We start from the raw sequence: 26,235 nt of genomic DNA on the forward strand, positions 1-26,235 counted from the left end.
AAGCGTTGTTTTCTCACCAATAAAAGTTGTGTAAGTTAGTTTTTAACGTATGTATGTATTATGTATTGTTTGATTATTTATTATGCGGTTAAATTACAACAATTGTATTCTTGTTCTTTAAAAACGCATTGCTAATTTATAAATTTAACTAAAATACGTTATTGATAAATTCGAATTTAGATTTGTAATATTATAGTTTAATTGCGAGAATATAAACAAAAACTTCTCTTACGAGAGAAAAAAAAAGCTAAAAGTGTTGGACAGCGTCCAATTAGCCCTGTAAGCTTGACACTTGCTGCTGTTAGCAAATGCAACCATGCGCCGTGGAACGCGATTGGCAGCCATTTCCGGCAGCTCTCTTTCTTTCTTCGTTCTTCTTAATAAAAAGAGGACGGTATCTGCGTTTGCAGAATATTTAGCACCTTTCATTGGGTTTGAAAATCAACGAAAATGGTGAGAAACGAAGCACAAGGCACTCCGCAACCGCAGCAGACCCCAAAACATTGGATTTAACACACGAAACGATGCGAAAATAGTGCAAAAGTGTCGCCCTAACCTCCACGTGTTTGGAATGTGCGGCGATGGCGAAATGCGCTTGTTGTGTTTTGTGATGTGAAATGATCAGTGAACTAAACCCGAATACCATGTGCACTTTCAGAGCTTAGGCAACGCCAGGCCATTGGTCTCCGTGTACACGGAAAAGAACGAGCCAGCCAAGGACAAGAACATATGCCTGCCGGCAGTGTTCAAGGCGCCCATTCGTCCGGATGTGGTCAACGAGGTTCACCAGCTGCTCCGCCGCAACAACCGACAGGCCTACGCCGTCAGCGAGCTGGCTGGTGAGTAAACTGTTTATAACTCCTCTTTTGTGTGAATCTAACCCGTTTGAATTCCTGTTTGCAGGTCACCAGACCTCCGCCGAGTCCTGGGGTACCGGACGTGCTGTGGCCCGTATTCCCCGTGTGCGTGGTGGCGGTACCCACCGTTCCGGCCAGGGAGCCTTCGGCAACATGTGCCGTGGTGGACGCATGTTCGCCCCCACCAAGACGTTCCGTCGCTGGCACCGCAAGGTGAATGTCAACCAGCGTCGCTACGCCCTGGTGTCGGCCATCGCCGCCTCAGGAGTGCCAGCTCTGGTCCAGTCCAAGGGACATGTCATCGACGGCGTCTCCGAGTTCCCGCTGGTCGTGTCCGATGAGGTGCAAAAGGTCCAGAAGACCAAGCAGGCTGTCATCTTCCTGCGTCGCCTGAAGATCTGGGCTGACATCCAGAAGGTGGGTAACTTTGTACACCTATGAAGAACTTAATCCGAAGAATGTTAGGTCACTTAACTGTGCGTCTATTCAACTTCAACGTATTTATTTAACAAAACGTGAAGTTGTGATGTTTTAATTGCAAAGTTATAACTTTTTATTGGATTCCTACTTTTCGGATGCTTTCTAAATCTTACTTGGCAGCGTGCAAGCAACTGGCTACTCTTCTGGTTGTCCGATGCTTGCAGGGATCTCCTGCGTTGCCAGATAAAATGCTCTTCTTGGCGTTACGATTGAAACTTGATTCACGGCTTCCATCGTGGTAACGGAAGAGCAACAGCTGTTGTATTCATGTTCTCTATTTCCGAATTCCTGGAATATACATACTCACTATCAACTTGTTTCTCATTCATTTCGCAGGTGTACAAGTCGCAGCGCTTCCGTGCTGGCCGTGGTACCATGCGCGACCGTCGCCGCATCGCTCGCCGTGGTCCCCTGGTGGTCTACGACAAGGACGAGGGTCTGCGCAAGGCCTTCCGCAACATCCCCGGCATTGAGACCATCAACGTGGACAAGCTCAATCTGCTGAAGCTGGCCCCCGGCGGTCATGTCGGTCGCTTTGTCATCTGGACCGAGTCGGCTTTCGCCCGCCTGAACGATCTGTTCGGCACCTGGAAGAAGCCGTCCACCTTGAAGAAGGGCTACAACCTGCCCCAGCCCAAGATGGCCAACACCGATCTGTCGCGTCTGCTCAAGTCTGAGGAGATCCGCAAGGTGTTGCGCGATCCCCGCAAGCGTGTGTTCCGCAGCGTGCGCCGCCTGAACCCCCTGACCAACGTGCGCCAGCTGATCAAGCTTAACCCCTATGCCGAGGTCCTCAAGCGTCGTGCCGCCCTCGCCGCCGAGAAGCGCACCGTGGCCAAGGTGCTGGCCAAGGCCAAGAAGCAGAACGTCGAGCTGGCCAAGTCGCACTTCGCCAATGTGGCCACCAAGGCTGCGGCCAATCGCGCCAAGCTGCTGGCCGCCCGCAAGAAGAAGGTCGCCGCCAAGAAGCCAGCGGCCAAGAAGTAAACTTACTTTCCCCCGAGTAGAGCTGACACACTTTTATATTATAATAAACCACAAAAGTTGTATGAATTTTATTCATAATACATAGAGTGCGCGACAGTAATGCTCATTAAACTCTTAGTCTTAGGCACATCATTTAGTTGGCTCTCTTTTTGGTCGTCTTGCCTGCCGCGCTGAGCGATCCCATCCCTTATCATTCTCCCGCTCGCGCTGATAACAGCGGCATGGCATCTGCATCTGTATCTGTGGCGGCGGCTGTAGCTTTCGTTATCGTCCGTCGTGCTGCCGCCGATGGCGATGCCGATCTTGGTCTTCGTACACGTTCGCACATCCATGGGCCGCACATATACTTATTGTCACACGTTAATTGGCATTTAATTAAGCGTCGAGCGTCGTCGCCGCTCTTATTCGACTGCGAACGGTCGACTGGCGCGGTTCTGCGTATCGCGAATATACCGAATCCCTTTTGTGCGGCAAATAAAAGGCTGGGAAACAAAGGATATATATTTTTGATTCAATTAACCGATGTAATTTCGCGACGGTACCATAGCATAGTAGGTAGCAGTCGGTAAACCGGTTCCAAGCCCACTTTATTATATAGCAGCTTGCCAAAAATAAAGGTAGATGCTATCTCGCGCAAAATCTGAAAGCTCGGATCATACGATATTTTCTATGTGCGGGTCGCGACCAATGTCTGGTTATATTGAGTAGAACGCAATACCATATAGCCACCACCACCACTGATCGGCCAGGAGAGCGAGAGCGGCATCGGCATCCCGCAGAGAGAACGCTGGAGCGGAGCGGCCATCATCTCCAACCGTCTCCTCCACCATTTTCCATCAACAACATTTATATATATTTTTTTTTTTTTGCCACCGCAGTAGATGGCAGTGCAGTAGTTGTGGCCGCTGCCACCAAAAGGGTCGCTCTCGCGTCTGATTATTAGTCGCGTTTAATCGTTGCGTTCGGTACGTTTCCGAGACCACTTCCGATCACTTGCCCGCCGGCTGATGCCGGAGCATCACTACTGACTGACTAGTAGCATTAGCGCGCGGAACCAGTCCCAGGTCCAGGGCACAGCATAATCATCATCATGTTGACGACCGTCCTGAACTTTGCCCAGCGCGTCGCCGAGATTTCTTTGCTCGGCGGCATCGAGATTGCATCAGTTGCCCTTATTGTCTACTATATATTCGCCAAGACGAGGTGAGTGCAAATGGGCTCAGATGGAAGCCAAATAAATCCTATAAGCCATCTACATGTGTGCACATATCGCAAGTGGTGTGGTTGGTATAGGTGCTGTGGGTAATATGTGTATCGCCCCCAACCTCCAAGTTCAAGTAATGCTGGCGAGTAAGAAGCGCCGTTATTTTTAGAGGCGCACTCGCAGGTTATCCAATGCATGCTAAATGAAGCACAGTGGGACATGGCTACATAGGTCGAAAGTCCACAGCTCGAAAGTTTCGCCTAGTTTCAGTGGGTTTTCACTTCTTATCGACATGGGCTGTTGTTTTGGCTTAAACTTTTACGGTCTAGATTAGTTTAATTGCTTACTAATGGCATGAAAAAAGACGGATTGCACTCCTCAAAGTTCAAAGATCCAGTTTAAAAACAACAAAAATGTATCAAATTAATTATTTTTATATTTTCTATAGATTAGTGCACATATATGATTTCGATTAGCTGATAAAATATTTGTTTAAACAAAGGTTAGATGAGATAAAGAACTGATATTTTAAGCGCTCTCCGATGAATTTACTTATAAAAAATTATAAAATCTATAATCAAAAACGAACACTAAGAAAACAAGCTTTGATGATAAGAAATACTTTGTATTTCCATTGTTTTAAACCAAATCAAGTTATTTCCTATCGGCGCGATGAAACGAACTCGTAGGTAGTGCATACATAGTTGTTTCCTTTGTCGATGCTCCACTGTAGTTATGTTTTGTTTTGGTTTCGAGCGCACAACAGGTGGTTGCTCCATTGGCCATGACTCACAATGCCCCTTTGTCCAGTTGGCCCTCCGTAGAATGCAAATTGCAAGGCTTCCGCCTATCGTCCACGTGCTAACTGGCACTGGGAGGCTGCCCTGGGTCATTGGTCACCGATTGACGTCACCCGGGCGTAAATAGTGTTGTTTGCTCCGGCACAAACACTTTCTCCCGCCCTCAGCAGCTCCCCTCTCTCCTGCCGCCCACTGCCCATCGAGTACTCTCTTTGCAAGGCGCAATTGGCGATGGTGCACTCGCAGTGATAGCCAACGAATCCCCCACCCACATTTCGCCCCCAAATCATTCTTGGCAACAATTATCGGAACGATTGCCGCTGTTAAATTCGTACCCAATTATCTGATTAAGATTGCACAATGGCTATTCTCGCAATCTTGCTGGATTTCGACCAGCTTTGGGGGCCACAAAGAAAGCGTGGCATTCATCTCGTATCGGTGGGCAATAAAAGTAAAGTAATAATCCAAAGTGGTGATCCACTTGTCCTAGACCTCTAAAAAAAAGAAATTTTCCACAGCTCGAGATGATTGTGAAGTCCACTCTAAGATTAGCGCAAAGATTGCTGATACTGGATTTAAATTTATGTTATGGTATCATCGATCTCTGCTTAAAGTTCTCCTGGCACCAATTTTAATATTACTTACACTGTAATGATCTTAATAATCTAGTTGTAGTTAAGGAAAACTTGTGGAAAGAAGTGATTATATGTGAAAATCTTTGATGTTTCCGTTAAAGGTTTTCTTGACGTATCGGCGGGGTTCGTCTTCTTCAAGGCAATCTATGTCCGAGTCCAGGCAGAAGGTTGTCATGTGCTCATCCGACTGGGTATTATCCGATGTGGTCACAGAGGGTGTCCTGGGCCGCAGGCCACGTGCCTGGTTGCTCCAGGGCTTCTCAACCCCCGTGGCGTGTGGCCACTCCTTGAGACCCTCCTCTTCGTGGTACTTTATGTAGGCGCGAAGTTCGGCGATCCGTTCCTTCTCCTTTTGGATCTGCTGGTTGAACTGCGCCTCCATCTTGCAGAAGCCCTTTAAGCGGCTCTCGTTCTTCTCGTGCTCCTGCATCTGGCGATAGAATCCCAGGTTGTCCGATGCCCGCTGGTCGGCCTGGAACTTGCTGATCTTGCGGTAGAGCTGCTGGAATCGAAGCGGATCCTCAAAGTATTGGGCCACGTTTGGAGGCAAGTTTTTGTCGATCGGAATCGCTCGCAGATCCCGTTTGCACAGTGGGCACTTCTTATCTGTCGAGGATTCGCTCAGACAGGAGGCGCAGAGGACGTGTTGGCACTGGGTCATGTGGAAGATCAACGTTGGCTCGACGTTGCGGCGTCGAAAGCATTTGTTGCAGTGGATTCGAAACATTCCAAAAACCAATTGTTTTTCTTTGTAAACTAAGAGTTTGTTGAACTTTAATCAGCTGCTTTGGAGCGTCTGTAATCTAACGGTTTTTATCCTTTTCAGTCTGGCCACTACGGTGGCTGCGCTTCTGGCAGCACTGTCCCCCAATTGAAATGCAGTGAAGACTCTTTATAATGAACTTATTTCTTTGAAAGGTGCAGGAAATACAGACTTCTTTGTTTTATTGTTTAGATTTGGCACCATAATTCCAAATTTGGCTTTCGATTCCAAAATTGAATAAATTTCTATTCTTAAGCGTATAAATGGTGGAATTTGTATACGAATTTGCTTTACAATCGAGTAGTCGTCTAATCAAGAAAAGGTTCCGTGACAAAATAATTAAGCGTAAACAGATTGGGGTATTTAAAAACTTGATGAGAGGAAAACGTGCTTTTTAACGTAATGCGACCGTAAAAGCGAACGCTGATGTTATTATTTGTGATTTACTCAGGCATCCGTCTGGTTTTGATAGTTGAAGTATGGTTTCAAGTTCACCTAAAGATTAAGAGCCCGTTAACCACTCCCTTTATTGTTCAAATAAATTAGAATTATATTTGGAATTATAAACAAGCCGTCAGAAGTTCGTCATATAGCATTTGAGAAACATATGTTAAAAAAAAAGATCGTTTTTACACAATAGCGAACAAATGTTTAGCCTCTGAACATGTCAGCTGATTTTCAATCAAATATAATGATATTATTGTATGTATAAAAGCCATACAAAGCGCGCTCAAAGTTCAGTTCTGCGCCATATTTTATGAACAACTAAACACTTATCAATAGCGGCACTACTCAAAAACATACACGACTTTCCATATAAAAATATATACCCGCTGATGACTGCGCTGGGCTAATGAACTCTGGCGAAGTTGGACTGTAGACCGCTCAAGTAGCCGAATAATAATCGAAGAGGTGTTGTATTGTTAATTGCGTGCTCCTGATTTGATTGCAGCACCACCCGCGTTGGTGCTACTTTATTTTATTTATTGATAATGATTGATTGTAACGCCATCCGAATCCATCCGATTACGATTGCAGGGCACCGGTAATCATCGCTAGCCTGTTTCCCAATCTGAATCTGAGCTACCGGACGAGCTACCTCAGCAAGATCAACACCATACGCAGCGATCTTCTGGTCACTTTGCGATCATCCAATGTAAGTTTCCCCGCTTATCAAGCACCCATCCTCCAATAAAGTTAACCCCACCACGTAGTACACGCCGTGACGCAATTGCAGGGAGTGTCTAGTATCGCAGATAAGCAAACATTTCCACTCAATGAATTGTAAATACCGTATCCGTATTGCAATTCAGTCAAAGTCCGCAGAGTGATTAATATATTTGCCAAAAAATTACCTTAAAAACATTTACTTGACATCAAAACATTGATTTTTAAATCTATTGATGTACAAATACAAATTACAAATACAATTTGTAACTAAATTTAAATGTTCAAAACAAACGTTTTTCTAAAAGTTTGCACTATTTTAAATTAAATACTCGTGGCGTTGCCACATCATCCTGCCAATCGATAACAATCCTGAAAGCTGAGAAGGACTTATCGGCCGTCGATTTCCTGCAAAAAAAGCCGGGCGCATGGGTAAATGCGTAAATTATAAATTTACAATTTGAAAGTGCTGTAGAACGGTAGAATCTCTTGGCTGGAATGCCCATGGAGGAGTTTCACGCTCGCGGCTGGTTCGAGGTACCAATTGACCCGCCTGCATGACGTCTATATGCATGCCAGTTGCATCACAATCACAGAATTGTTCCGATCGTTTCATTGCAGGAGCCCAAGACGCAGAATTCGGTGGCTCATGGCATTGGGACGCAGAATATGTTGGAGCTGACCCCGCATTCGGGTCAGAAGCCTTTTAAGAAGCTATTCGACTGGGGCGTGCTCTTCCCATATGTTGCCCAGGTGGTGCGCAGCGAGAAGTTCGAGTACCGACAGGTGGGTGACCCCTTAAAGCTCATAAAACCTGTAGTTACCTTGAACTGCATCCCCTTAGGTCACCGAGATCGTGCACAACGATGCTGTACTGAAGCATGCAATTAAACAGGCCGCCGAGCAGACGCTAAGGGAGCAGAGATATGCTAAAAATGGTCATCGTCTGCTCACGCGCAGTGCTAGTGGAGATCAGGAGGCGCAGGAGGAGGAGGACGAGAAGAGGGGTATATCCTATCAGGCCATTCTGCGTAAGCAGGAGCAGCGCGCCATTAGCATACTGAAGGACATGGGCTCCACTCTGAACAATGGCCTTTTGGCCTTCACTTCCTGGATCCTGTACAAGTTGCTGCCCTGCTTCCTCTCCGGAGTCGTTACGAACACGAAGCAGATCGAGATGCTCAAAACAGCCACAGAGCGTTCGCCGGGCACTCCGCTGATATTTGTTCCGCTGCATCGCAGCCACTTGGACTACATCATGGTCACATGGATACTCACGAACAACGATATACGCAGTCCTCTGGTAGCCGCTGGCAACAACCTGCAAATTCCGGTCTTTGGTGGGCTCCTACGTGGTTTGGGTGCTTTCTTCATCAAACGCAAGATTGATCCTGTGGAGGGCAAGAAGGACGTGCTTTATCGCGCTGCTCTACACCTGTATCTGACCCACGCCTTGAAGCAGGGCCACAACGTCGAGTTCTTCATCGAGGGCGGACGAACGCGCACTGGCAAGCCGTGCATGCCCAAGGGCGGCATTCTTTCTGTGATTGTGAACGCCTTCATGGACGGCAGCATACCGGACGCACTGCTGGTACCCGTTTCCGTAAACTACGAGCGTCTCGTCGACGGAAACTTTGTGCGCGAACAAAAGGGCGAGAAGAAGATACCCGAATCATTCGGCAAGGCCATTTCGGGCATTTGGAAGGCCCTGAAATCAAACTACGGCCTCATGCGCATCGACTTTAACGAGCCCTACTCCATACGTGAGCTGGTCAATTCGTACAACAAGATAGCCCGAGAAGATGGAAACATTGCCAAGGTCTACAAGCCATCTGCCAGGTAGGCTGCTGAAGATGATTTGATATGAGTAGTCGTATGTTCTAATGTTCAAAGATATGCTTCTTATGTGATTGAATATGGTTCTGAATATAAATATATATTTATTACTCTTTTATTTCAGGGTCCTACAGCACAATCAGTCCACCTCCTCCTTGTACGGCACCGATGTTGTGTGCGAGGAGCACCGCAATCTCATCGAAAGCATCTCGCGCCAGGTGGTCTTTGACTGCGCAGCAGCCACCTCTGTGATGTCCACCAATGCGTTAGCCTTTTTGCTGCTCACCCGCTTTAGGAACGGTGCCGAGGAGCAGATTCTGTCGGAGGCTCTGGACGACTTGCGAAACTCGTTGTCGGGCTGCAAGGACATTGGTTTTTCCGGGGAATCCTCGCAAATTGTGGCATATGCCTGTGACCTACTCGGCTCAGGTAGGCTGACCGTCGTCTTTTTTATCGTCTGGCATACAGGCTAATTTAATTTTAATTGTTTAGGTCTTGTGACTCGCTCTCGGGATGAGAACGGGCGTTTGGTGATTAAGGCTGTGAATTCAGTGGAAAGCTTTATTGAGCTGGCTTACTATTCGAACATGCTGACGCCGCACTTTGCCCTCAGCTCGATATTGTTGACCACCTTCCACTCACTGCTTCCGGAAACGGAGAATAAGAAAGAAGCCGCCGTGTCGCGCAAAAAGCTGATAGACACCGCGCTGGAAAACTGCCAGATCTATCGCTACGAATTTATTCTGAACAAACCGACGCAGGTGCTGGAAAATTTGCTGTACCAGCAGTTGGACGACCTCTTGATTAGTGGTTGCGTTTTGACCGAAAAGGTAGCGTCTATCAAACTTCACTTTTCTTGCCATTCGAGTAAATTCTAATTTCAATGCTCTATAGCTCCATGACGATTTGCCGAATGGCGCTGAGGGCAGGCGCTTGGCCAACGTCCTGGCAGAGTGCCTGGACGAGGACGGCTACGAAGACGTGCGCGATGGCGAGGCGGATGAGCCCAAACTGCTGTTCGCCAGCGAAACCCCGTCGCAGCAGCGCTACATTTGCGAGGTGCTGGCGCCCTTCGCCTGGACGTATGTGACGGTGGCGCAGTCCCTGCAAATACTGCACAAGAACTCCATGCTGGAGTCTGAATTTATAAGCTTTGTGATTAACGATCTGAGCAGCAAGGTCAAGCGCGGCAGCTGCATCTATGGTAAGTCGCGCTTTATGCATCAAGAGTTACACCTAATGTGCAACCCCAAAACTCACTTTCAGCCGAAAGCATATCCACCGACTCCGTGCGCAACTGCCTGAAGCTGTTGGAGAAATGGTCTGTGATCGAGGTTTGCAACCAGCAGGGCATGCGCCTGATCTCACTCAACACGCTCTACGAGATGTCTCGTGAGTCGCTCAACTCGATCGTGAAGAAGATCGACGCAATTGTACCAAAATTCAACTCGGGCTACTTCAGTGTAACGCCTTAACAATGGTCGCTCGCTTTATTTTTGGCACTCATGTTTTATCCTTGTATAGTGCATATCCACTTAAGTTTAAAGTGCGTACTCCTAGATCTTAGACTTAGCTATGTCTAGTTTTATAGTCATACGAGTTTATATATGCCAAAGTGCTAGCTTTACTGTAACTAAGCGACAAACAGTGAAATATGAACAAATTTCTAATGTATAATTTAAAAACCTTTTCTATATGCGGCCTCTGTGCGGCAGGACAACCGAAAACAATATCAACTATACTGAACTGATTGATTAAACTTCATAACTTTATAATAGAACATCTTACATAATAATCGTCTCACTTTATTTTCACAACATCCATCTGTTCAGCACAATCTCCACTAGATTGTCTCTAAAAAACATACGTCATAACTTTTAGGAAATAAATACATGTGGTAGATAAAAATATTCATTCATAATACAACAAAAATGTAATGTTAAAAAATTTTCTTGAGTTTAAGCGATTTCTATATAATTGGCATCCATTACTCGTCCTTCGCATCCATTGGCTCATCGTCCGCACTTATGTGTTTCACCTTGGGAGTCTTCTTAGGCTTCACATGGATACGAACGGCGGATGCTTTTGCCCGCCGCATCTGCTTCAACTTGGCATGGGCCTTTAAAAGAATAATAGGTTTATAACTCCATAAATAGGGTATTTCTTGAACAGCTTACCTTAACTGCATCATCCTTGAGTTTGCCGCCTATCTCGCCGGAACACCGCTTTGCTCCGCAGAAGCAGGCCTTCTTGCTGTTGTTCATTAAGTCGTCCCACAAGTAGTTGAAGGTGAGCTCCGAGTTCTAAAAAGAGCAGTTTTATCAGTTATACCATGATCGCCATGTGATCAGTGCCACTTTAACGTACCACTGGAATGTCTTTGATTGCAAATATGCCCACACGATGGATGCAATTGACGGTCCACTTCTGAGTCTCGCAGTTGGGCTCGCACGAATGGTTCATGAAGCGAGCCAAGTTGCCCTTCGGTCCCGCATCGATTATAAAGTCCTTTTCCACACCCAAGAAGTAGTAGTTCTCGTCGCGATCACGCTGCTTCTGCTCCATGCGCCGCTGGAACTCGGCATGGTTGATCACCTCGCCCACGTACTCGATGACAAAGTCACCCACGGCTATGGGCTCACGGTTGACGAGGCCAAATCCTCGCTCGTTCATGTAGACCACCTCCAAACGTGGCGACTTGCGTTGCTCAAACATTCGATTCTCGCAAAGACTGCCAGCCTTGCAGTACTCCGGATTGCATTCATTGAACAGCATGCGGTTAAGGCAGCCAGCTTCCGGGCCACAGGGATGCTCGTCCACCGGCAGGCAGTTACAAGTACTCAAATCCTCTAGATTCTGCGAGAATCGCAACGGTGGCACCGCCTTATTGGTCTTGATTTTCACATATGGAGGCGGATGGAGCTTATTACCGCTTTGGCGTTCCATGTCCTGTTCCTGCCGGCGGGCTTTGATGATCGGAAGGAAGCGCGACGCCTCTTCCACGCCGGTGGTGTAGTTGCGAAACAGCTGCGATTTGGTCTTATGTCCATCTCCCGTATCCCCCTCGATGTAGAGATAAACGCGACGTCGTGAAATCCAGCCATGATCGTGTGTGCCAAAGAATCGCACCACAAAGTCATTCTCGCCGTGAGCCTTCTTTAGTATATTGCTGGGCACCTCAGTGGGTGGCAGGATAATGGCCGGCCACCAGCGGAAGTTGTTGAACTTCGCCCACACGATCTCGCCGTACAGCGGTAGACGACCGCTCTCGCACTCCTCACAGATGTAGCTCTCATTGGTCTTGATGGGAATATTCCGGCAGTGGGCGTGCACAGCAATGGGGCACGTTTCGCAGCATACCAATTCGCCGCCTTTGACGCAGATGTAGCACCACAGAACATTGACGTGGGCATCCGCCTTGGCGATGTTGTGACGCGGACAGATTATATTGGTAGTGTTGAGCATCTGGGTGCCGGCTGGAATGCATTTTGAGAGCTGGTGATACGTGGCCGGGCAGCGAACGCACTTGGCCAGTTTGGAGCTGCCCAGCTGCTGGAACTTGCCGCTGGGATCGTCGGAGACGCATGTGTGGCACACGTGCCGTGGACAACGCGCCGAATGTTTGCTGCTGCTCGCCTGCGGCCAATATTTGCAGCAACTCGTGTGAAACCGCTTTCCACACATAGGCTGGCTGCATGTCAGGAGCTTATCTTCGATTGGCGTGTGCGATGATGAATCCTCCTTCCGGGGAGTGCTTGGTACAGCTGGCGATTCAACTTGATGGCAAATGACACAGCCTTCCGGTTCGCCCACATTGCACTCATGACACACCAGTGAGGTACCAACGGCAACAACCTCCTTGGCGTCGGCTGTTACATGATCCTCATCGGGACTGGGAGATTTCGATGTGGGTGGAATGACCAGAGCCTTTCGACTGCCTATTTTGGGCATCGGAGCTCCTGTCACCTTTCGTTCCAGGCAGTCGGCATGCAGCCAGCTCGAGCAGGTGCGCGAGCAGCGCACTAGATCGGATCCCGCCTGGTAACAATATTTGCATATGGGCTCGCGGCTAAGCCCACGGAAGAGGTACTTGCTGTCCAGCTGCAAGATGTCTTCAATCACTTCTTCTATGGGCCGGTTGACGGGCTTCTTGGTCTTTGGGGGCTCGGAAAGGCGACGATCTGGCTCCGATGGTGCGGGCGTTGTACTGGGTGTCACTACTGGAGTCATGCTACGGCGCACCATCATGGTCATAAGGCGATTCGAAAGCCGCTTGATAGTGCCAACACCGCTGCCACGACCAACCACCGACGAGCCCAAAGGCTCCTCAATTTCGCCGCTGGCCAAGTCGCGCTCTAGCTCGCGCAACTGGATTTGCTTTAGGGACCAAATATTGCTCACCACGGAGAGCAGAACCTTCTCCACTTTTTCATCTGACCGGTTCATCATTACATATTCCATGACGGCAGACAAGAGCTGTCTGAACTCGGGATTTTCATAAGCGGAGCTGTCCACAGTTGTTTCGGTCTGTGAAGGAGTTACTGCCATGCTGTTGCTGCCAGTATCCGCTTCGGTGCCATTGCTCAGTTTGCGGCGCTTGGCCCGCTTTTCGTTTTTGCTCTTTACGGGCGAGAAAGCCGGACTAAAGGGCGACTCCGAGCGTTCTCGTTTCACGGCCAGCAACTGCGTGCCTTGCTTGTTGTGCAGGTTGTCCGTGGAGTCGTACAGGCTGCTGCCCACGTCAGAAGTGTCCTGCATCATATACTTGGTCCGCTTGCGTTTTTGCCTATTAAGAGTGCTGAAAAGTTAAACCATGTTTATTGTATTCACTGTGATAATAGAGAAAGCGATAGTTGGTCCACTTACACAACGTTTTCGTACGTCTGGTAGAATTTTTCGAGACGATCGGAGTACGGGATCTGGGTCATAGCTTGCGCCTCTTCGATGGCTTGTCGCCAGATGACAACCTTTGTCCGCTTGGGCACCATCTGACGGTACTTGGCGCTCTTTGGTCCATGCTTAATTCGCAATTCCTCGCGCATGTCATCGAAAGCCTTCAGTCCGGCAAAGGTCAGCAGATTCTCCGGTTTAATCCAGTTGCGTCGTCCATTGTCGGCGAAAAAGCGCACATGCACTTGAATGGGAACGTTGGCGTTGTCAAGGGATGAGCGCTGAGGATGGCTCGGCATGTTGCCCACAATCTGGCCAAGCGGATCCGGACACACCATGCAGGGCCAGAAGCAGTACGAGAAGACCTTGCCCCAAAACAAATCACCAACTTGGTAGGTGGGCCAACCGGGATCAGTGACTATGGACAGGCCTTTGGCGCTATCGATGCTCACAGAGGAGGGGGATTTGATGGATGTGGCGAGCGCCGTGGAGCTCAAGTCGGGTGGAGATTTCAGATCCACCTCCGTGGAGGAGGCCAATGGCAGGGCAAATGCCAGTTCTTCAGTACTTTTTTCCAGGTCTTTCGGCTCTTCAGTGATAACTATGGAAGTGCTCTCTACTGGATTATTAACTATATCTAACCTGATAGTATCCTCTTGCTTTATATGAACATCTACGGCTGCTTTGTGCTCAGCCTCAGTCTCTGATTTAATGGAGATCGCGGTAGTTTGAGCCTCTTGAGTTGGGGCTTCATCTGTCCGGTCAACTTCCTCATCTATTGGCTCCGTTTTTACTGACTTTTCGTCAACCTCTTGCTGGTTTTTTTCGTCCAGTTCGAGGGTTACTTTCGCCTTCGGCACTCTTTTCATTTTGCGCTTTACGTGCTTGCGAACGATTGGCCGTATGCCCAGGTCCTCGGAGCCCGCCTCGAAACCGGTGCTGTTGGGCGAACTAGCGCCGTTTTTGATTAGCAGCTTCTCGATGGGGCTCATGTAGGTCTTGCTGAGCAGCTGATTAGCGCTATCATCTCCACCACCTCCTCCTCCTCCCCCGGGGGTCCTTGGTGACGCATTATCATGGGCCAGGGTCTCGCCAGCACTGCTGTTATTTAAAGCCGCCGCTTGGTTAACGCGTCGCCTCGTCGTGCGTATTGTGTCATCGGAATCGGAAAGCGGCGTGGGTGAGTTGGCATTGGCATAGCCAATATATTTGGGGCTCAGCGCCGACTGCAAGTTGATAAGATCTCGTTTCCCTAAAGCAGCACACACAGGCGCACACACAAAAGCAGATATATTAGCATATGGACGGCATACGGCGGGGTATATTGCGCCATTGTTACACTTACTGTTCACCATGGACACACGCTGTTGTTGCTGTTTTTGGACTGGCGTCTGCCGCTGACTCTCCAGCTCCGACTCCTCCGCCGCGGGCTGTGCGCCGTTCTGCACCGGGTTTTGGCCGGGCTTGTCCAGCAGTCGAACCGGAGTGCTGTTGTTGGTGTCCCTCGGAATTTCGACATCATCGCCTTCGGTGGCCACCGACTCGTCGTTGCCCGCAGCCACTTCGTCGGTGGCGGTCAGGGAATCGGACGCGGAGTTGCACAGCACATTGCCGTGGGCAGCGTCGCCCTCGATCTCGGAGTGCGCGTCCGTGCTCAGCTTCATTCTGCGGTCCAGTTTAATCGCGCTCTCGTCAATTAAACACTACCGTTAATTCGACAATTTCTAAGAACACAGAGGCTTCGCTTGCGCCAAAACTTCGACTGCAACCGTGGGCATCGCGGTAGCTATCGATCCATCGATACGATCGCTGAAAGATAGGCGTCACACATTCCTATCGATTATACTTAGCCAAGATTCGCACCGTAATGCACAGTGAGGCGAAGTGTTTTCTTTTACTTATAGTATAGTTATATAATTAATAATAATTTTTATAATAATTTTTGAACTAAATCATAAGCGCCGCGGGGTGTTCTTTTATTCGCTCTCAGGCACGTCATCCAATACAAATTTCTAACTACAGGTTTCTAAACCTTCTATATAAATTTTTTGAAAAGGTTCCTTAGCCACGACTGAGGTACTACACTGGCCAGGGGACTTCGTTACAGATTGTTTTTATAATAGTTATTCGGAGTTAACAGATACTGCCATGTATTGTTGTTTTCCAAAACTAAATATTTTAACTTTAACTCAATTCTTTCACCTTACCGAAAACAACGTGAATACCTGAATTTTACATTAATATGAACATTTAAGTTCTTAATGTATAGCTGATTAAATGCAACTTGGCTTTAAAGGTAAAAACTCGGTGGCACAAATATTTCTATACTTTATTATTCTTTCATTCATAACTCAAAAGTAAAAATGTATCTGTATCTGCAATTCGTCAAATTTGGCTAGTAAAACTGAGAAGTTGGCATAGCTACCGCTCACGCACGACGCCCGGATCCAATCAGGGCGAAACTCACGTGGGGCGGCCATCCCTAGCGTAAACATATGTACATACATGTAAACGCATGTAAAGACAAACTCGACGTTTATCCTGGATTTCCTCGGCACTCACGGGTGTTGCGGCAAGCAAAAGCACACGAATAACAAGGGCCAAGGAGCATGGACGACTTTATCAAGACACTGATTGCCGAGGTGAAGTCGCAGGGCGTCTTCGACGAATTCCGATTCAACTGCTGCCTGGCGGACGTGGACACGAAGCCCGCCTACCAGAATGTGCGCACCCAGGTGGAGACGGCGGTCAACGATTTTCTGGCCAAGCAGCAATGGACGCCCGAGACCAACAAGGTCCAGCTGCGAGAGAGGCTGCGCAAGCACCTTATGGAGTGAGTATGCTTCTGGCGGGGCTTGGGTAACCTGGGGTAATCACATCGACTGTTTCAGCTCCGATGTCCTGGACAAGGGAGTGGACCAAATCGTGGACCAGGTGGTCAATCCCAAGGTGGCTACCATATTCGAGCCAAAGATCGAGAGCATTGTCTACAAGTACCTGGGCATCACACCACCTGCGCGACCCACTATGCTGTCAGCTCCGCCTTTGCCGCCATTTGGTGCCCACTTGAACGGCAGCAGCCTGCTCAATGTGGAGACCACGGTTGGTCTGCTGCCCACGGACCTGGAGCAGATAAGTCCAGACTCCGATCGGGCTACCGTCAAGTCGGAGTCGAGGGATGACGAACTTCCGCCCGGTGTAGACGACGAGGACACTTCGCCATCCTACGAGCTAGTGAGCGAGCGGAAAACACTTGCCATCAAGGAGGAGCTGAACAACGTTTCGTTGAATAACTCGGATTCGGTGAACGGCGTCTCCCAGGCGTCGCAACTTTCGCAGGTTTCCAGTGACAGCCGCCTGACCATGGCGTCGTCCACGGAGTCCATGGTTGATAGCCACCAGCACACAGCAGCTCACAACAGTGGGGAGCCAGAGAACATTTGCGAGGAAGCGCAAATGCCAAAGTTCAGCGAAAACTCTTGGGATGCTAGTGCGGGAACAGGCCGAAGCGAAGGTCGACAGCTTCACTTCGACATCAAACAGGATGCCATTACCTTCGAAGGTGGGTTTGCCGGGCGCCACGATGGGTTATTTAACTTCTACGATTTCTTTTTCGTGCAGGTACTGAGCGAAAGAACTCGGTGTCGGAGACGACTAGCACAGGCCTCCAAATTCTTTCCATCGAGGATGAGATCATGTCGGAGGTGAAGGCAAACATAGACGACGCCAACAATGCCAGTATTGAGTCTATAGCACCGGAGCCTGTACAAGTGCCAGCACCGCCGAAAGTTAATCCGCCTCCTCCTCCGCGGCCAGCCTCGCCAAAAGTAGAGCCTCCTCCGCCGGCACCACCAGGAGTTGAGTCGCCGCCAGGGCCCCAACCACCAGCGTCACCTCGTTTTGATCCACCTCCACCACATACAATTGAGCCACCGCCACCACCAGCACCACCAACACTTGTGCCACCGCCACCACCAGCACCACCAACAATTAAGCCACCGCCACCCCCAGCACCACCTACAGTTGAGCCACCGCCACCACCACCACCAGCACCACCTACAGTTGAACCGCCGCCACCACCACCACCAGCACCAACTAAAGTTGAACCACCTCCTCCACCGGCACCAGCTGAAGTTGAACCACCTCCTCCACCGGCACCCACAGAACTTGAACCACCTCCTCCTCCAGCACCACCGAAAGTCGAGCTTCCTCCTCCGCCAGCCCCACCAAAAGCTGAGGCAGCTATAACGCCCCGAAGGGCGAAAGGTAGTAATGGATTCATCACAGAGCTGGCCGTGACACCCAAGGAGTCGGAAACTCGGGATAAACCACACAATGTAAACACGGATGTCAAAGAAGATGAGCAACCAGCAACAACTGAAGACAAGCAAGATAAACCCCTAGAGCTTGGATTGGATGCACCAAAAGACGCTGTTAGCACAGCGTCTGAGTCCACGGAGTCGCCAACATCCACGTCCTCGCAATCAAAAAGCCATTCGAAGTCTAGGGATAAGGAAAAGGAAAAGGATCGGCGACACCACAGGCACTCAGATGACAAACACCGGCGAAGGAGCACAGATCGGGACCGCGATCGTAGTCGCGACAAATCGCACAGCAAGCATTCCTCGAGTTCCAGCTCGAAGCACTCCTCATCGAACTCCTCCAGCTCGAAGCATAAGAGTAGTAGCTCCAAGAACGATAAGAGCTCCTCAAGTTCATCTAGCCGGAGTAATCGAGAGTCGTCGTCATCCAAGCGCTCGGGAACCACTTCTTCATCACGCCACGAATCTTCCTCACACAAAAAACACAAGTCCAGTTCATCATCCTCGCGATCGGAACGAGATAAAGGCAAGGAGAAGGATAAGGAAAGGGAAAAGGACAGCCAAAGTCGCAGCCACCACAGCAGTAGCAGTTCCTCGTCGTCGTCAAGGAGAAAAGATCACGACCGAGGCCGCGATCGTGATCGTAACAAATCAAACACTTCTGGCAGTGCAGAGAACAAGGCTATCCACGATGATCATAGCGAGAGCAAAGAAAAGTATAAGCAGCGTCGGGGTTCCGACTCAAACGACGAGGGGAAGCCTCCAAGTTCTGGTGGTCCGGCCAAGAACTCCCAGCCGGAGGATTCAGCAGCTACAATGAAATCAGATGCGCCCGTGGAGAATGCTAACGGCACGAATGGAAACTCCAACGGCAGCACCAATGGTGCTTGCGACAATGTCAGCGGTGTTGTCATCGTGAGCGACATCCTGCAGCAATCGACGAGCAGTTTTGTTGAACTGACCGCTGGATCCCAATCGCATGACAGAGCGGAGAGCAGTAAGCATGAACCCGAAGATATAGACGGAAAAGAGGCGGATAATCAGCCGGAAAAAACAGAATTGGAGGCAAGGCAAGACGAGTGTGCTTCGCAGAATGAAGTGCCAACTGTAGAACCTCAAACTTTAGCTGACTCCGTTCCCGATTTGCCAGCCAAGGAAAGCATGGATACATTGGAAGACGAAAAGGTAGAGACCAATGTCGAAGAGAATAAGTCAGAAGAGGAGAGCAAACCGGAAAATCCTCCCGAAGAGTGCGTCGACGAACCTGCTCAAGTCGGCGATGTGGAGGATCCACCGCAAGATGCTGACAAACCCGCCACACCAGTCCCAATCTCGAATGAGCAAAGCGACGAATTTAGTGCCGACTTTGTGACCCACTTCGAAGAAAACACAGACGAGTTTAGGACGCGTCTGCAGCTCATCAATCAACTGATAGAGGATCGAAAGAATTTGCTTAACAGGTTAAGTGAGGATGGAACACAGGAGGAGGCAGTGGATATACGTGCCTTGCGACGCAGCCTCTCCAAGCGAAGACGGAGCAGCATGCAGGAGCAGCATCGAGTGGAGCGGGAAACGACACCGCCGCAGCCTAGAAGTCCGAGCAGCAGCAGCACCGCCGGCAGTCCGGCAAAGAGACTGCGACAGGACGAGCCCAAGTCATCGCCAACACCATCTGACGCCAGCATAAACTCGAAGGAGAACGAGGCACTGGAGAAGCAGGAGCATGGTGCGTACTGTATCATTGCTAAGTTTCATTTGGTGTAGCATTTGTTCCTCGAATCTCTCTTTTGCTAACTCTCACAAAGGGTGGATCGATGCAATTGAATTGTCGTATGTCTTAACGTTTAGTGAAAATCAAGTAAAAATTGATAATAAAGTCTATAATTAACACAAATCGATCCACCCTGCGAATGTGATCTACATACATACATCTCTGTTCTCATGCTCATCCTCAATATTCTTCTTTACCGCCTCTATTTTCTCCCCCACACGCATCCGCATTGTTAACTAATATACATAATATGTAGCTGTATGAAGCCACCACTAGTAGTCCTAACCAAACCGCAATGGAGCTGGGTAAGCGGTTCCCGCGCGATTCTCTGTCCTTTGCCCGCCGATTGTTGATGCTTCGAGCGATTCCCGTGAATGCGTGTGACTAAAGTGCTTGTTTTTATCAGCAGACGCCCTGTCCGCCAGGCGACTCAGCAAGAAGCTCTGCCAGCAGCAGCGGTACACCAACGATGATCTCTACAAGCCCCGTCCAATCCTGTCGCAGCGCTCTCGTCGCCGGGGCCTGGACTCCATTCTCTAGCCAACGGATAACCTGTTATCGGAAACAATAAAAGGCAATTGTTGTTAATGCATTTGACATAAAACAAGTCTTCGTTTCTTTCATCCGTTTAATGGGCCATTTCGCTTGCCAATGGTTTTGCTTCCGCTTGTTTTTTTTTCGTTTGAATTCTTTAACAATAAAATTGTAATTTAGCGCTACACCTTACAGTTTAATAGTCGCCGGTGCAGCATATCCATATATATTATGCATATATATAAACAAAAATAACAGTGAACGTAATAATATGATGCATTATTGTATATTTTGGGCGATCCACTAGCCTTGATCCCCGGCACTCAACTGCGTCTGCTACTCAAGGATGTGGAACTCTAGCACTGAGACGAGGATAATGTGTGATGATAGATCGAAACAGTCGAGTGCGTGGAGCAAGGACAATGGACATAGCTAGGCTACGGCTCTCTACATGGGGCTGGTTAGTTATAGTACCGGGTGTAGATTATGGGGCATTGTAGGTCTGGGGGAGACGTAGTTCTCTGGGAGCTGTTTTCTGCTGTATCTGCTGTTCCTTATATTTTGTAACATCTCAGTTTGAAGATTTCGGCTGTAATTTGATTACAAATTATTGAATTTTTCCTTCTGCCGCGCGAGCGTGTGCTTTACATTTTTGCTCTTGATTACTTTACAACGATCAACATAAATATATGTATGTATATGCGTATATCATTTGAAAATTGTTTAAAAAAAATATATATATAATTGTTGTAAATCAAAGGTTGTAATACATAGGTAATAGTATTTTACAAGAAGGTTATCTCATTTCAAAGTAACATAGATACAGTATCATCATTAGCATATACTTTTAACAAGAATTTCGCACTTTGCCTAAAAATGTCATATTGTGTGTGTATAGGGTGTGTGTGTGTGTGTGTTTGCGTGTTGTGTGTGAGAGCGAGAGTTTTGTGCAGAACAACAACTACGATTTAACCTCCGACTATGGAGTGATAAAACTCTCTCACCGACTCCTCGCAGAGTATTCATACAAGCAGCTGGGTCCGGGCGGGCCGGTGGTGGGGCAGTGGCCAGGCGGTGGTTTGGCGGAACGGCAGGTATTTCGAACACCGTGTCGTCCCCGCCTGCCCAGGTGGCCCCTGCCCTGGATCCACCCCAGCCATCATCCCATTTCCTACCGCCAACTAATAGCTACGCTTAGGTTTAGCTGTCGCTGCTGCTGCAAACGTTTCGAACGCCGGCCCCGCTCGCGGCCACGCCCACCGGCGACGCCTACGTGCTGAAGCCCCGCTCGTAGGGACTCTTCACGTCCGTGTGCCGCGTGTGCAGATTGATTGTTGGCCCGGCGGGCCGCGTCGACAGCTCGCACACCGTCTTAATGGCACCGGAGGCATTGACCGAGGTCGGGGCAGAGTGCAGGGTGGCCGTGGTGTCCTTCTCCTTTGCCGCCTCGCGCTCCTGATCGATCTGCTCCTCATCCGTAGTCCTCGGCAGCACGTAGTCCGCTTTGCGGGGCTCCGAGCTGCCCGTAATTGACGATTTGTACTGATCAGCGTCCAGGCCGCACAGGTAGAACTTGAAGAACTCGTACGTCGACCAGCAGATGGCCGTGGCGGGCATTGAGTACAGAACGCGGGCGGTCGTGCCCCTAAAGAAGCCCAATGGACCGGCCATGTGGTAGATCTGTGAGAGGGCAAAGAGCAATAAGTATGGGAGATTTCATTCAACGCGAGACGAAGCTACTGTGAACTATGACCTTTGTCAGCCAATTATAAATTGTGAATTACAGACACATTTGCAAGTTCGTAAGCAGTTTCTCCAGTACAGATAGCACCATATTTACCTTTCGACTGGCCTCGATCATGCCGCGCGTCAGTCCTGTCTCCTGAGTATTTAGTAGCGTCTTGATCACGTCCAGGGGCGTGGTTACAGCCGCCGCACACGCACCGGCTGCTGCACCCGCTGCCATATGCACTGGTGGATTGTATTTGCGTTCCAGATTCATCTGCCGTGCACACGAAGATTGAGTGTCGGTTACTGAAAGGATGAGTTCGTTGGGGCGTACTTACTTTGTTCTGGAAAAACTCGTATGTGGTAAAATGTATTGTCTGATATGGTAGATTCATGACCAGTTGCGTGCCATATGCCCGGTAGAAGGCCTTGAAGCCTTCCCTCTTGTAGATATCCCGCACGCAGGATACCACCGATGTGTAGGGCGAGTTGTACATCTGCATACGCTGTTTGATCACATCCGTGGGACTAGAAATGGCGTCGTGTATGAGGGTGGCCACCGCTCCCGAAATCACTGAAATGGTCAAATGGGCTTGATTAGTAATCCCTCGGTGCAGGAGAACATGAAAACCTTACCGTAGTTGAGGTTTCTCACCGATGTGAACTTGGCCGTGAGCTCCTTGGTCATCTCGTAGGCGGCAAAGTATAGCGAGTGTGCTGGTCCAGCACCCAGCACCACGGCGCTGGCTCCCCGAATGGGTCTGCAAGTCGGCGGTTACAGTGATTACTCGATATGGCGGATAGCACTCACCTTAACAGGCCTTCACGCGTGATCATAGTCCGAAGGGTTGACACTATGTTCATGTTTTTTGTGGGCGGTGAAAGGCTCTGCATTCGCGTCTATAAGTGGGCAATAATGGAACGTTTAAAATAATTGCATATATATTTACATTGTGCATTTCACAATGGCAGTACTTGTTATTTTATTTACTCATTGTTTGTCCTAGATTAAACTGGTTAAAGTGGTGCGTCAGGGCTACTAACTTTGGCTATGATAATACATAAAAAAAAGGTAGATTAAGTCGAGGGTAGTTAGCCGTATAGACTCGTTGCTCGTTGCTTTTCTTCTGCAAGTCATGGTTACTCATGATATGCAATACAGAGCCCAATACAATTGTGGGGGATATCCAATATTCATTTCGCTTACTGACATTGCCAAGACCTTAGAACGTGCTCTCATCATGATTTGTGATTCAGAACTGATGGGGTGATGATTTCCGAAACTATTTCAATCTGGCTGTCGGCGAGAATCTAATTGTGCAATGTGGCAGCCGAAAAGGGAAATAATTGTTCAGAATATGCATAGATCTCATCAAAAGAAAGTTTTTCGAATTTTGTTCGTCCCATAATTGTCGAGATAAGGGCTATATAATCTGTAAACAACAGCAGGGACTAATAATTGATATCAGTGGAATATACAAATATATAATTGCATGCTTCCCGGCAAAACTTTCGCTGATTTACGAGCCAGTCACTCGGAGCCTAGAGATTTGCATTTGCCTACGTATTTAATGATTGCATATGCACATACATATATATATATATGTATGTATATATATATATATCTGTTCATACTTAATTGTACTTATTTAAAGGCGTGCCTGTCGAGCACACAAGTCGGAATTATATCTGGGAGCAGAGAGCAGCATCCATATTGTAAATTACGAAGGCCTTGGCTTTGCGATGCAGATAAGATTCACTGGAACACGGCCCAACTGCATTTATCTATCTGCCGGCTGGCTGCTGCTATCAATAACAAGTCAACAATGCCATCCAAGGTGAAAAGTAGCCCCTCGAGTGGGGGAAATCTAATTAAAGGGTTCTCTGCGACGAACTGATAGAAGTTTCCATTGCATAAAAGCCCGATAGAGCTGCGTTCGAAGAGATCGCGGAGCCAACATGATTCATTCATCCCGATGGTGTATTGTGTGTGTGCCGTGATAAGAGAACCCGGTGATAGGTAATTATTGCAAGCAAGCGGCCTCAATTGGTGTCCAATTTGGTTTTCCGCTCTCTGGCTTTTAAAACTTCACGAATTTTAGCTCGTCAAACGGACTGTGTCCAGAATCTAGATTATAACGATGACGCCGGGAATACCGACCAGGCTTTAGACTGGCAACCAACTGCCTGCCGGCTGTCACTTGCGCGATTGACACATGTGGCCACGAAAATCAATAAGTGCTCGAGCCACCAGCCAGCTGAGTGAAATACAACGAAACAAGAATCGGTCAATAATAGGTATTGAATGCGTGGTGTACATATGTACATATTTACATATAACCATATACATATGTGTATATACTTGCGGCGAACGTCATTACGAGGTGGGCATTTGCATACGCTTAAGTGGCGGACTTGTGCACTTGGTTGGCCCTACCGAATTTTCAGAAGAACGATGAGAACGCTCCGCCGATAAGAGCTAGTCCAATTACTATGGCTAATCTTATCGCGGAAGCATAAACCAATGGAACGTGCTACGATAAGCGTTCAGAGCGGCTATATGTGGCTATACCACCCAGAGCTCTTAATGAGAAACGCAACTCTTGGTTGCACTCGAGACGTGGGCAATTACATCACGATTATGCCAAAGCAGCGGCGGCACACACAAAATTCCGATTGATAGTGAGGTTAGGTCGTGTTATGTTCATGCCGCTGCTCCTCCGATTACCAGGCGGCCATGCAGTCTCTCTCACCTTGACGGAGTCCAGCGGATACATGACCACATGCTCCAGCACGCCCGCAATTGCGCCCGCCGTCATATTGACACCCACACTGGTGGTGGGCAGCGATTCGTAGTCGTCGATGTTCATGGTGGATCCGAACGGTTGCCGTCGCTTTCGATTGTTGAGGCTGCTGGTGGGGCTGCACTATCGACTGTGTTGTGTGCTAATGCTGTGGTTGCGCCCTTGCAGTCGCTGCTCCTCTTACGACAACCTGCTAATCCGGACCAGTTCTGCCAAGTCGCTGTTGCAGTTGCTGCTGCAGAGCCGCTTTCTCCGCTGGGATCGGGTCGCTCCGCCTGTCGAGGATCGGCGTTGGTTAGCGGGCAACTCTTGGCCGGCGTATGTCGGGCACTTTTGGTGCAATTTTGTTGTATAACACGGATAACACGACGATTCACGGACGCACGGGCGGGTGTATTTCGGGGGGTGGTGCTGCTGGCGGAGGCGGCGGCGGTGGCGGTGGTGGTGCAGAGTGTACGCGTGAGGTGGTCTTATGCGAAACTGCTAATTGACACTGCTGTTGCACGACTAGCATACAGACGACATAGAGACGATTCCCCGATTCAACGATTCACGCGAGGAAGCAATTTCTGGTTTAGTTGCTCGCGGCTAAGCTGCTGCTGCTGGAGTGGCGGCTGCGGATCGGTTGTTTTATGAATATATAAGAGTCGGTTTGTGGCCGAAGCGGAATTTTGGCTGGGTCGGTGTTTGGCAACTGACGCAAATGTTGTATGATTACAGCGAATCATTAAATTTCGCCCAATAAACAAGCCTCGTGCCCAGAGTGACCGCAGCGGGAACGTCGCAAAATACCAAAATGGCTCGGGTGAAAATACCAGCACAAGTCCACCCACATGTGGGTGCGGAACCTTAACGCCATGGCAAATAAAAATACCAACATTAAAATATTTAACTTAACATTGTAAAATAAACCGAACGGTACAAAATCATATGTTATATATTCTAAAACGAAATGGATTTCCTTGATCTCTGTCAGGAATTTATATTTTATTTCAATTCATATTTTTATCATTACTTTGCTATATCAATAAGTTCTCAGTTATCTATTTTGGCAGCTTAAAAATTGTATATACACGAAGTTGTTGTGCAACCGACCGAAGAATTTATTATTTTAAAGCTTAGTTGTTGTATACATGAAAAGATACTAATTTGTTTCAAATATAAATCATATATCTACCGGCCTAAGTGTTCCCTTTTGTAAACTATTGATATAAGAATGTAAATTATCAAATTAAATATATTTAACAGTAGAGTTTTGACACTACATCCTCTTGTAAACTAAATCCCAAATAGATTCTATGAATGTATGGGCTTTCAAATAAGCAAACATTAAATTTATTTAAATTACACTATTTTCGTGCTCTGTGCTGTATATATATCCTATTTCCAGTGCAGCCCCTGGTATTTCCTTCCAATGCGCTTAGAATGTTCCAGCGCCGGAATACGGTCACTCTGCG

At 48.4% G+C, this 26,235-nt stretch overlaps 6 protein-coding genes, 1 long non-coding RNA gene and 2 other non-coding genes across 19 annotated transcripts; 4 read left to right on the plus strand and 5 right to left on the minus strand.

The window, feature by feature from the left end:
* The first annotated feature begins 354 nt into the window (after positions 1–354).
* RpL4 (Ribosomal protein L4) lies at positions 355–2,422 on the plus strand. The gene is made up of 4 exons (NM_079814.3): positions 355–453; positions 659–839; positions 904–1,274; positions 1,674–2,422. Exons 1-4 carry the CDS (start codon positions 451–453, stop codon positions 2,322–2,324), a joined length of 1,206 nt encoding a protein of 401 aa, NP_524538.2. The 5' UTR covers positions 355–450; the 3' UTR covers positions 2,325–2,422.
* Positions 1,449–1,595, plus strand: snoRNA:Or-aca3. Its single transcript, NR_003905.1, has one exon. It is a non-coding gene; the product is annotated as a snoRNA:Or-aca3 (small nucleolar RNA).
* lncRNA:CR45566 (long non-coding RNA:CR45566) lies at positions 2,413–2,902 on the minus strand. Its single transcript, NR_125280.1, has 2 exons — positions 2,867–2,902; positions 2,413–2,806 (listed from the first exon to the last, which is right to left on the minus strand). It is a non-coding gene; the product is annotated as a long non-coding RNA:CR45566 (long non-coding RNA).
* mino (minotaur) lies at positions 2,725–10,611 on the plus strand. 4 transcript variants are annotated; one of them, NM_143340.4, is made up of 8 exons: positions 2,725–3,527; positions 6,765–6,882; positions 7,515–7,679; positions 7,738–8,732; positions 8,854–9,158; positions 9,222–9,559; positions 9,624–9,933; positions 9,996–10,507. In NM_143340.4, exons 1-8 carry the CDS (start codon positions 3,415–3,417, stop codon positions 10,202–10,204), a joined length of 2,553 nt encoding a protein of 850 aa, NP_651597.1. In that variant the 5' UTR covers positions 2,725–3,414; the 3' UTR covers positions 10,205–10,507. The 4 variants fall into 4 exon arrangements, with proteins under 4 accessions (NP_651597.1, NP_001247343.2, NP_733237.1 ...); NM_001260414.2 differs by having other exon boundaries at positions 3,199–3,527; positions 9,996–10,611; NM_170358.2 differs by lacking the exons at positions 2,725–3,527; positions 6,765–6,882 and adding an exon at positions 7,153–7,430.
* On the minus strand, positions 4,891–5,708 carry nenya. Its single transcript, NM_170357.3, has one exon. It carries the CDS (start codon positions 5,688–5,690, stop codon positions 5,031–5,033), a length of 660 nt encoding a protein of 219 aa, NP_733236.1. The 5' UTR covers positions 5,691–5,708; the 3' UTR covers positions 4,891–5,030.
* Positions 7,196–8,910, minus strand: asRNA:CR46452 (antisense RNA:CR46452). Of its 3 annotated transcripts, NR_167839.1 has the most exons (2): positions 8,172–8,712; positions 7,196–7,301 (listed from the first exon to the last, which is right to left on the minus strand). The 3 variants fall into 3 exon arrangements; NR_167841.1 differs by having other exon boundaries at positions 7,196–8,910; NR_167840.1 differs by having other exon boundaries at positions 7,196–8,438.
* On the minus strand, positions 10,516–15,387 carry NSD (Nuclear receptor binding SET domain protein). 2 transcript variants are annotated; one of them, NM_001276100.1, is made up of 5 exons: positions 14,965–15,387; positions 13,596–14,871; positions 11,097–13,515; positions 10,907–11,032; positions 10,516–10,848 (listed from the first exon to the last, which is right to left on the minus strand). In NM_001276100.1, the coding sequence occupies exons 1-5, from the start codon at positions 15,281–15,283 to the stop codon at positions 10,717–10,719; spliced, it is 4,272 nt and encodes a 1,423-aa protein (NP_001263029.1). In that variant the 5' UTR covers positions 15,284–15,387; the 3' UTR covers positions 10,516–10,716. The 2 variants fall into 2 exon arrangements, with proteins under 2 accessions (NP_001263029.1, NP_733239.1); NM_170360.2 differs by having other exon boundaries at positions 11,097–13,527.
* Positions 15,388–15,778: 391 nt separating this feature from the next.
* On the plus strand, positions 15,779–20,312 carry BOD1 (Biorientation Defective 1). Of its 5 annotated transcripts, none has more exons than NM_143342.2 (5): positions 15,779–15,915; positions 15,978–16,452; positions 16,511–17,181; positions 17,241–19,667; positions 20,122–20,312. In NM_143342.2, the coding sequence occupies exons 2-5, from the start codon at positions 16,229–16,231 to the stop codon at positions 20,250–20,252; spliced, it is 3,453 nt and encodes a 1,150-aa protein (NP_651599.1). In that variant the 5' UTR covers positions 15,779–15,915; positions 15,978–16,228; the 3' UTR covers positions 20,253–20,312. The 5 variants fall into 5 exon arrangements, with proteins under 5 accessions (NP_651599.1, NP_733240.1, NP_001163751.1 ...); NM_170361.3 differs by lacking the exon at positions 15,779–15,915 and adding an exon at positions 19,969–20,017 and having other exon boundaries at positions 16,096–16,452; NM_001170280.2 differs by lacking the exon at positions 15,779–15,915 and having other exon boundaries at positions 16,096–16,452; positions 19,969–20,312.
* A 17-nt stretch (positions 20,313–20,329) lies between these two features.
* Positions 20,330–25,555, minus strand: mfrn (mitoferrin). Its single transcript, NM_143343.3, has 6 exons — positions 24,728–25,555; positions 22,786–22,874; positions 22,611–22,735; positions 22,313–22,548; positions 22,087–22,248; positions 20,330–21,926 (listed from the first exon to the last, which is right to left on the minus strand). Exons 1-6 carry the CDS (start codon positions 24,842–24,844, stop codon positions 21,516–21,518), a joined length of 1,140 nt encoding a protein of 379 aa, NP_651600.1. The 5' UTR covers positions 24,845–25,555; the 3' UTR covers positions 20,330–21,515.
* Positions 25,556–26,235: the final 680 nt, after the last annotated feature.

Source organism: Drosophila melanogaster, chromosome 3R (genome assembly GCF_000001215.4).
Source record: "Drosophila melanogaster chromosome 3R".
NCBI classification, from domain to species: Eukaryota; Metazoa; Arthropoda; class Insecta; order Diptera; family Drosophilidae; genus Drosophila; species Drosophila melanogaster.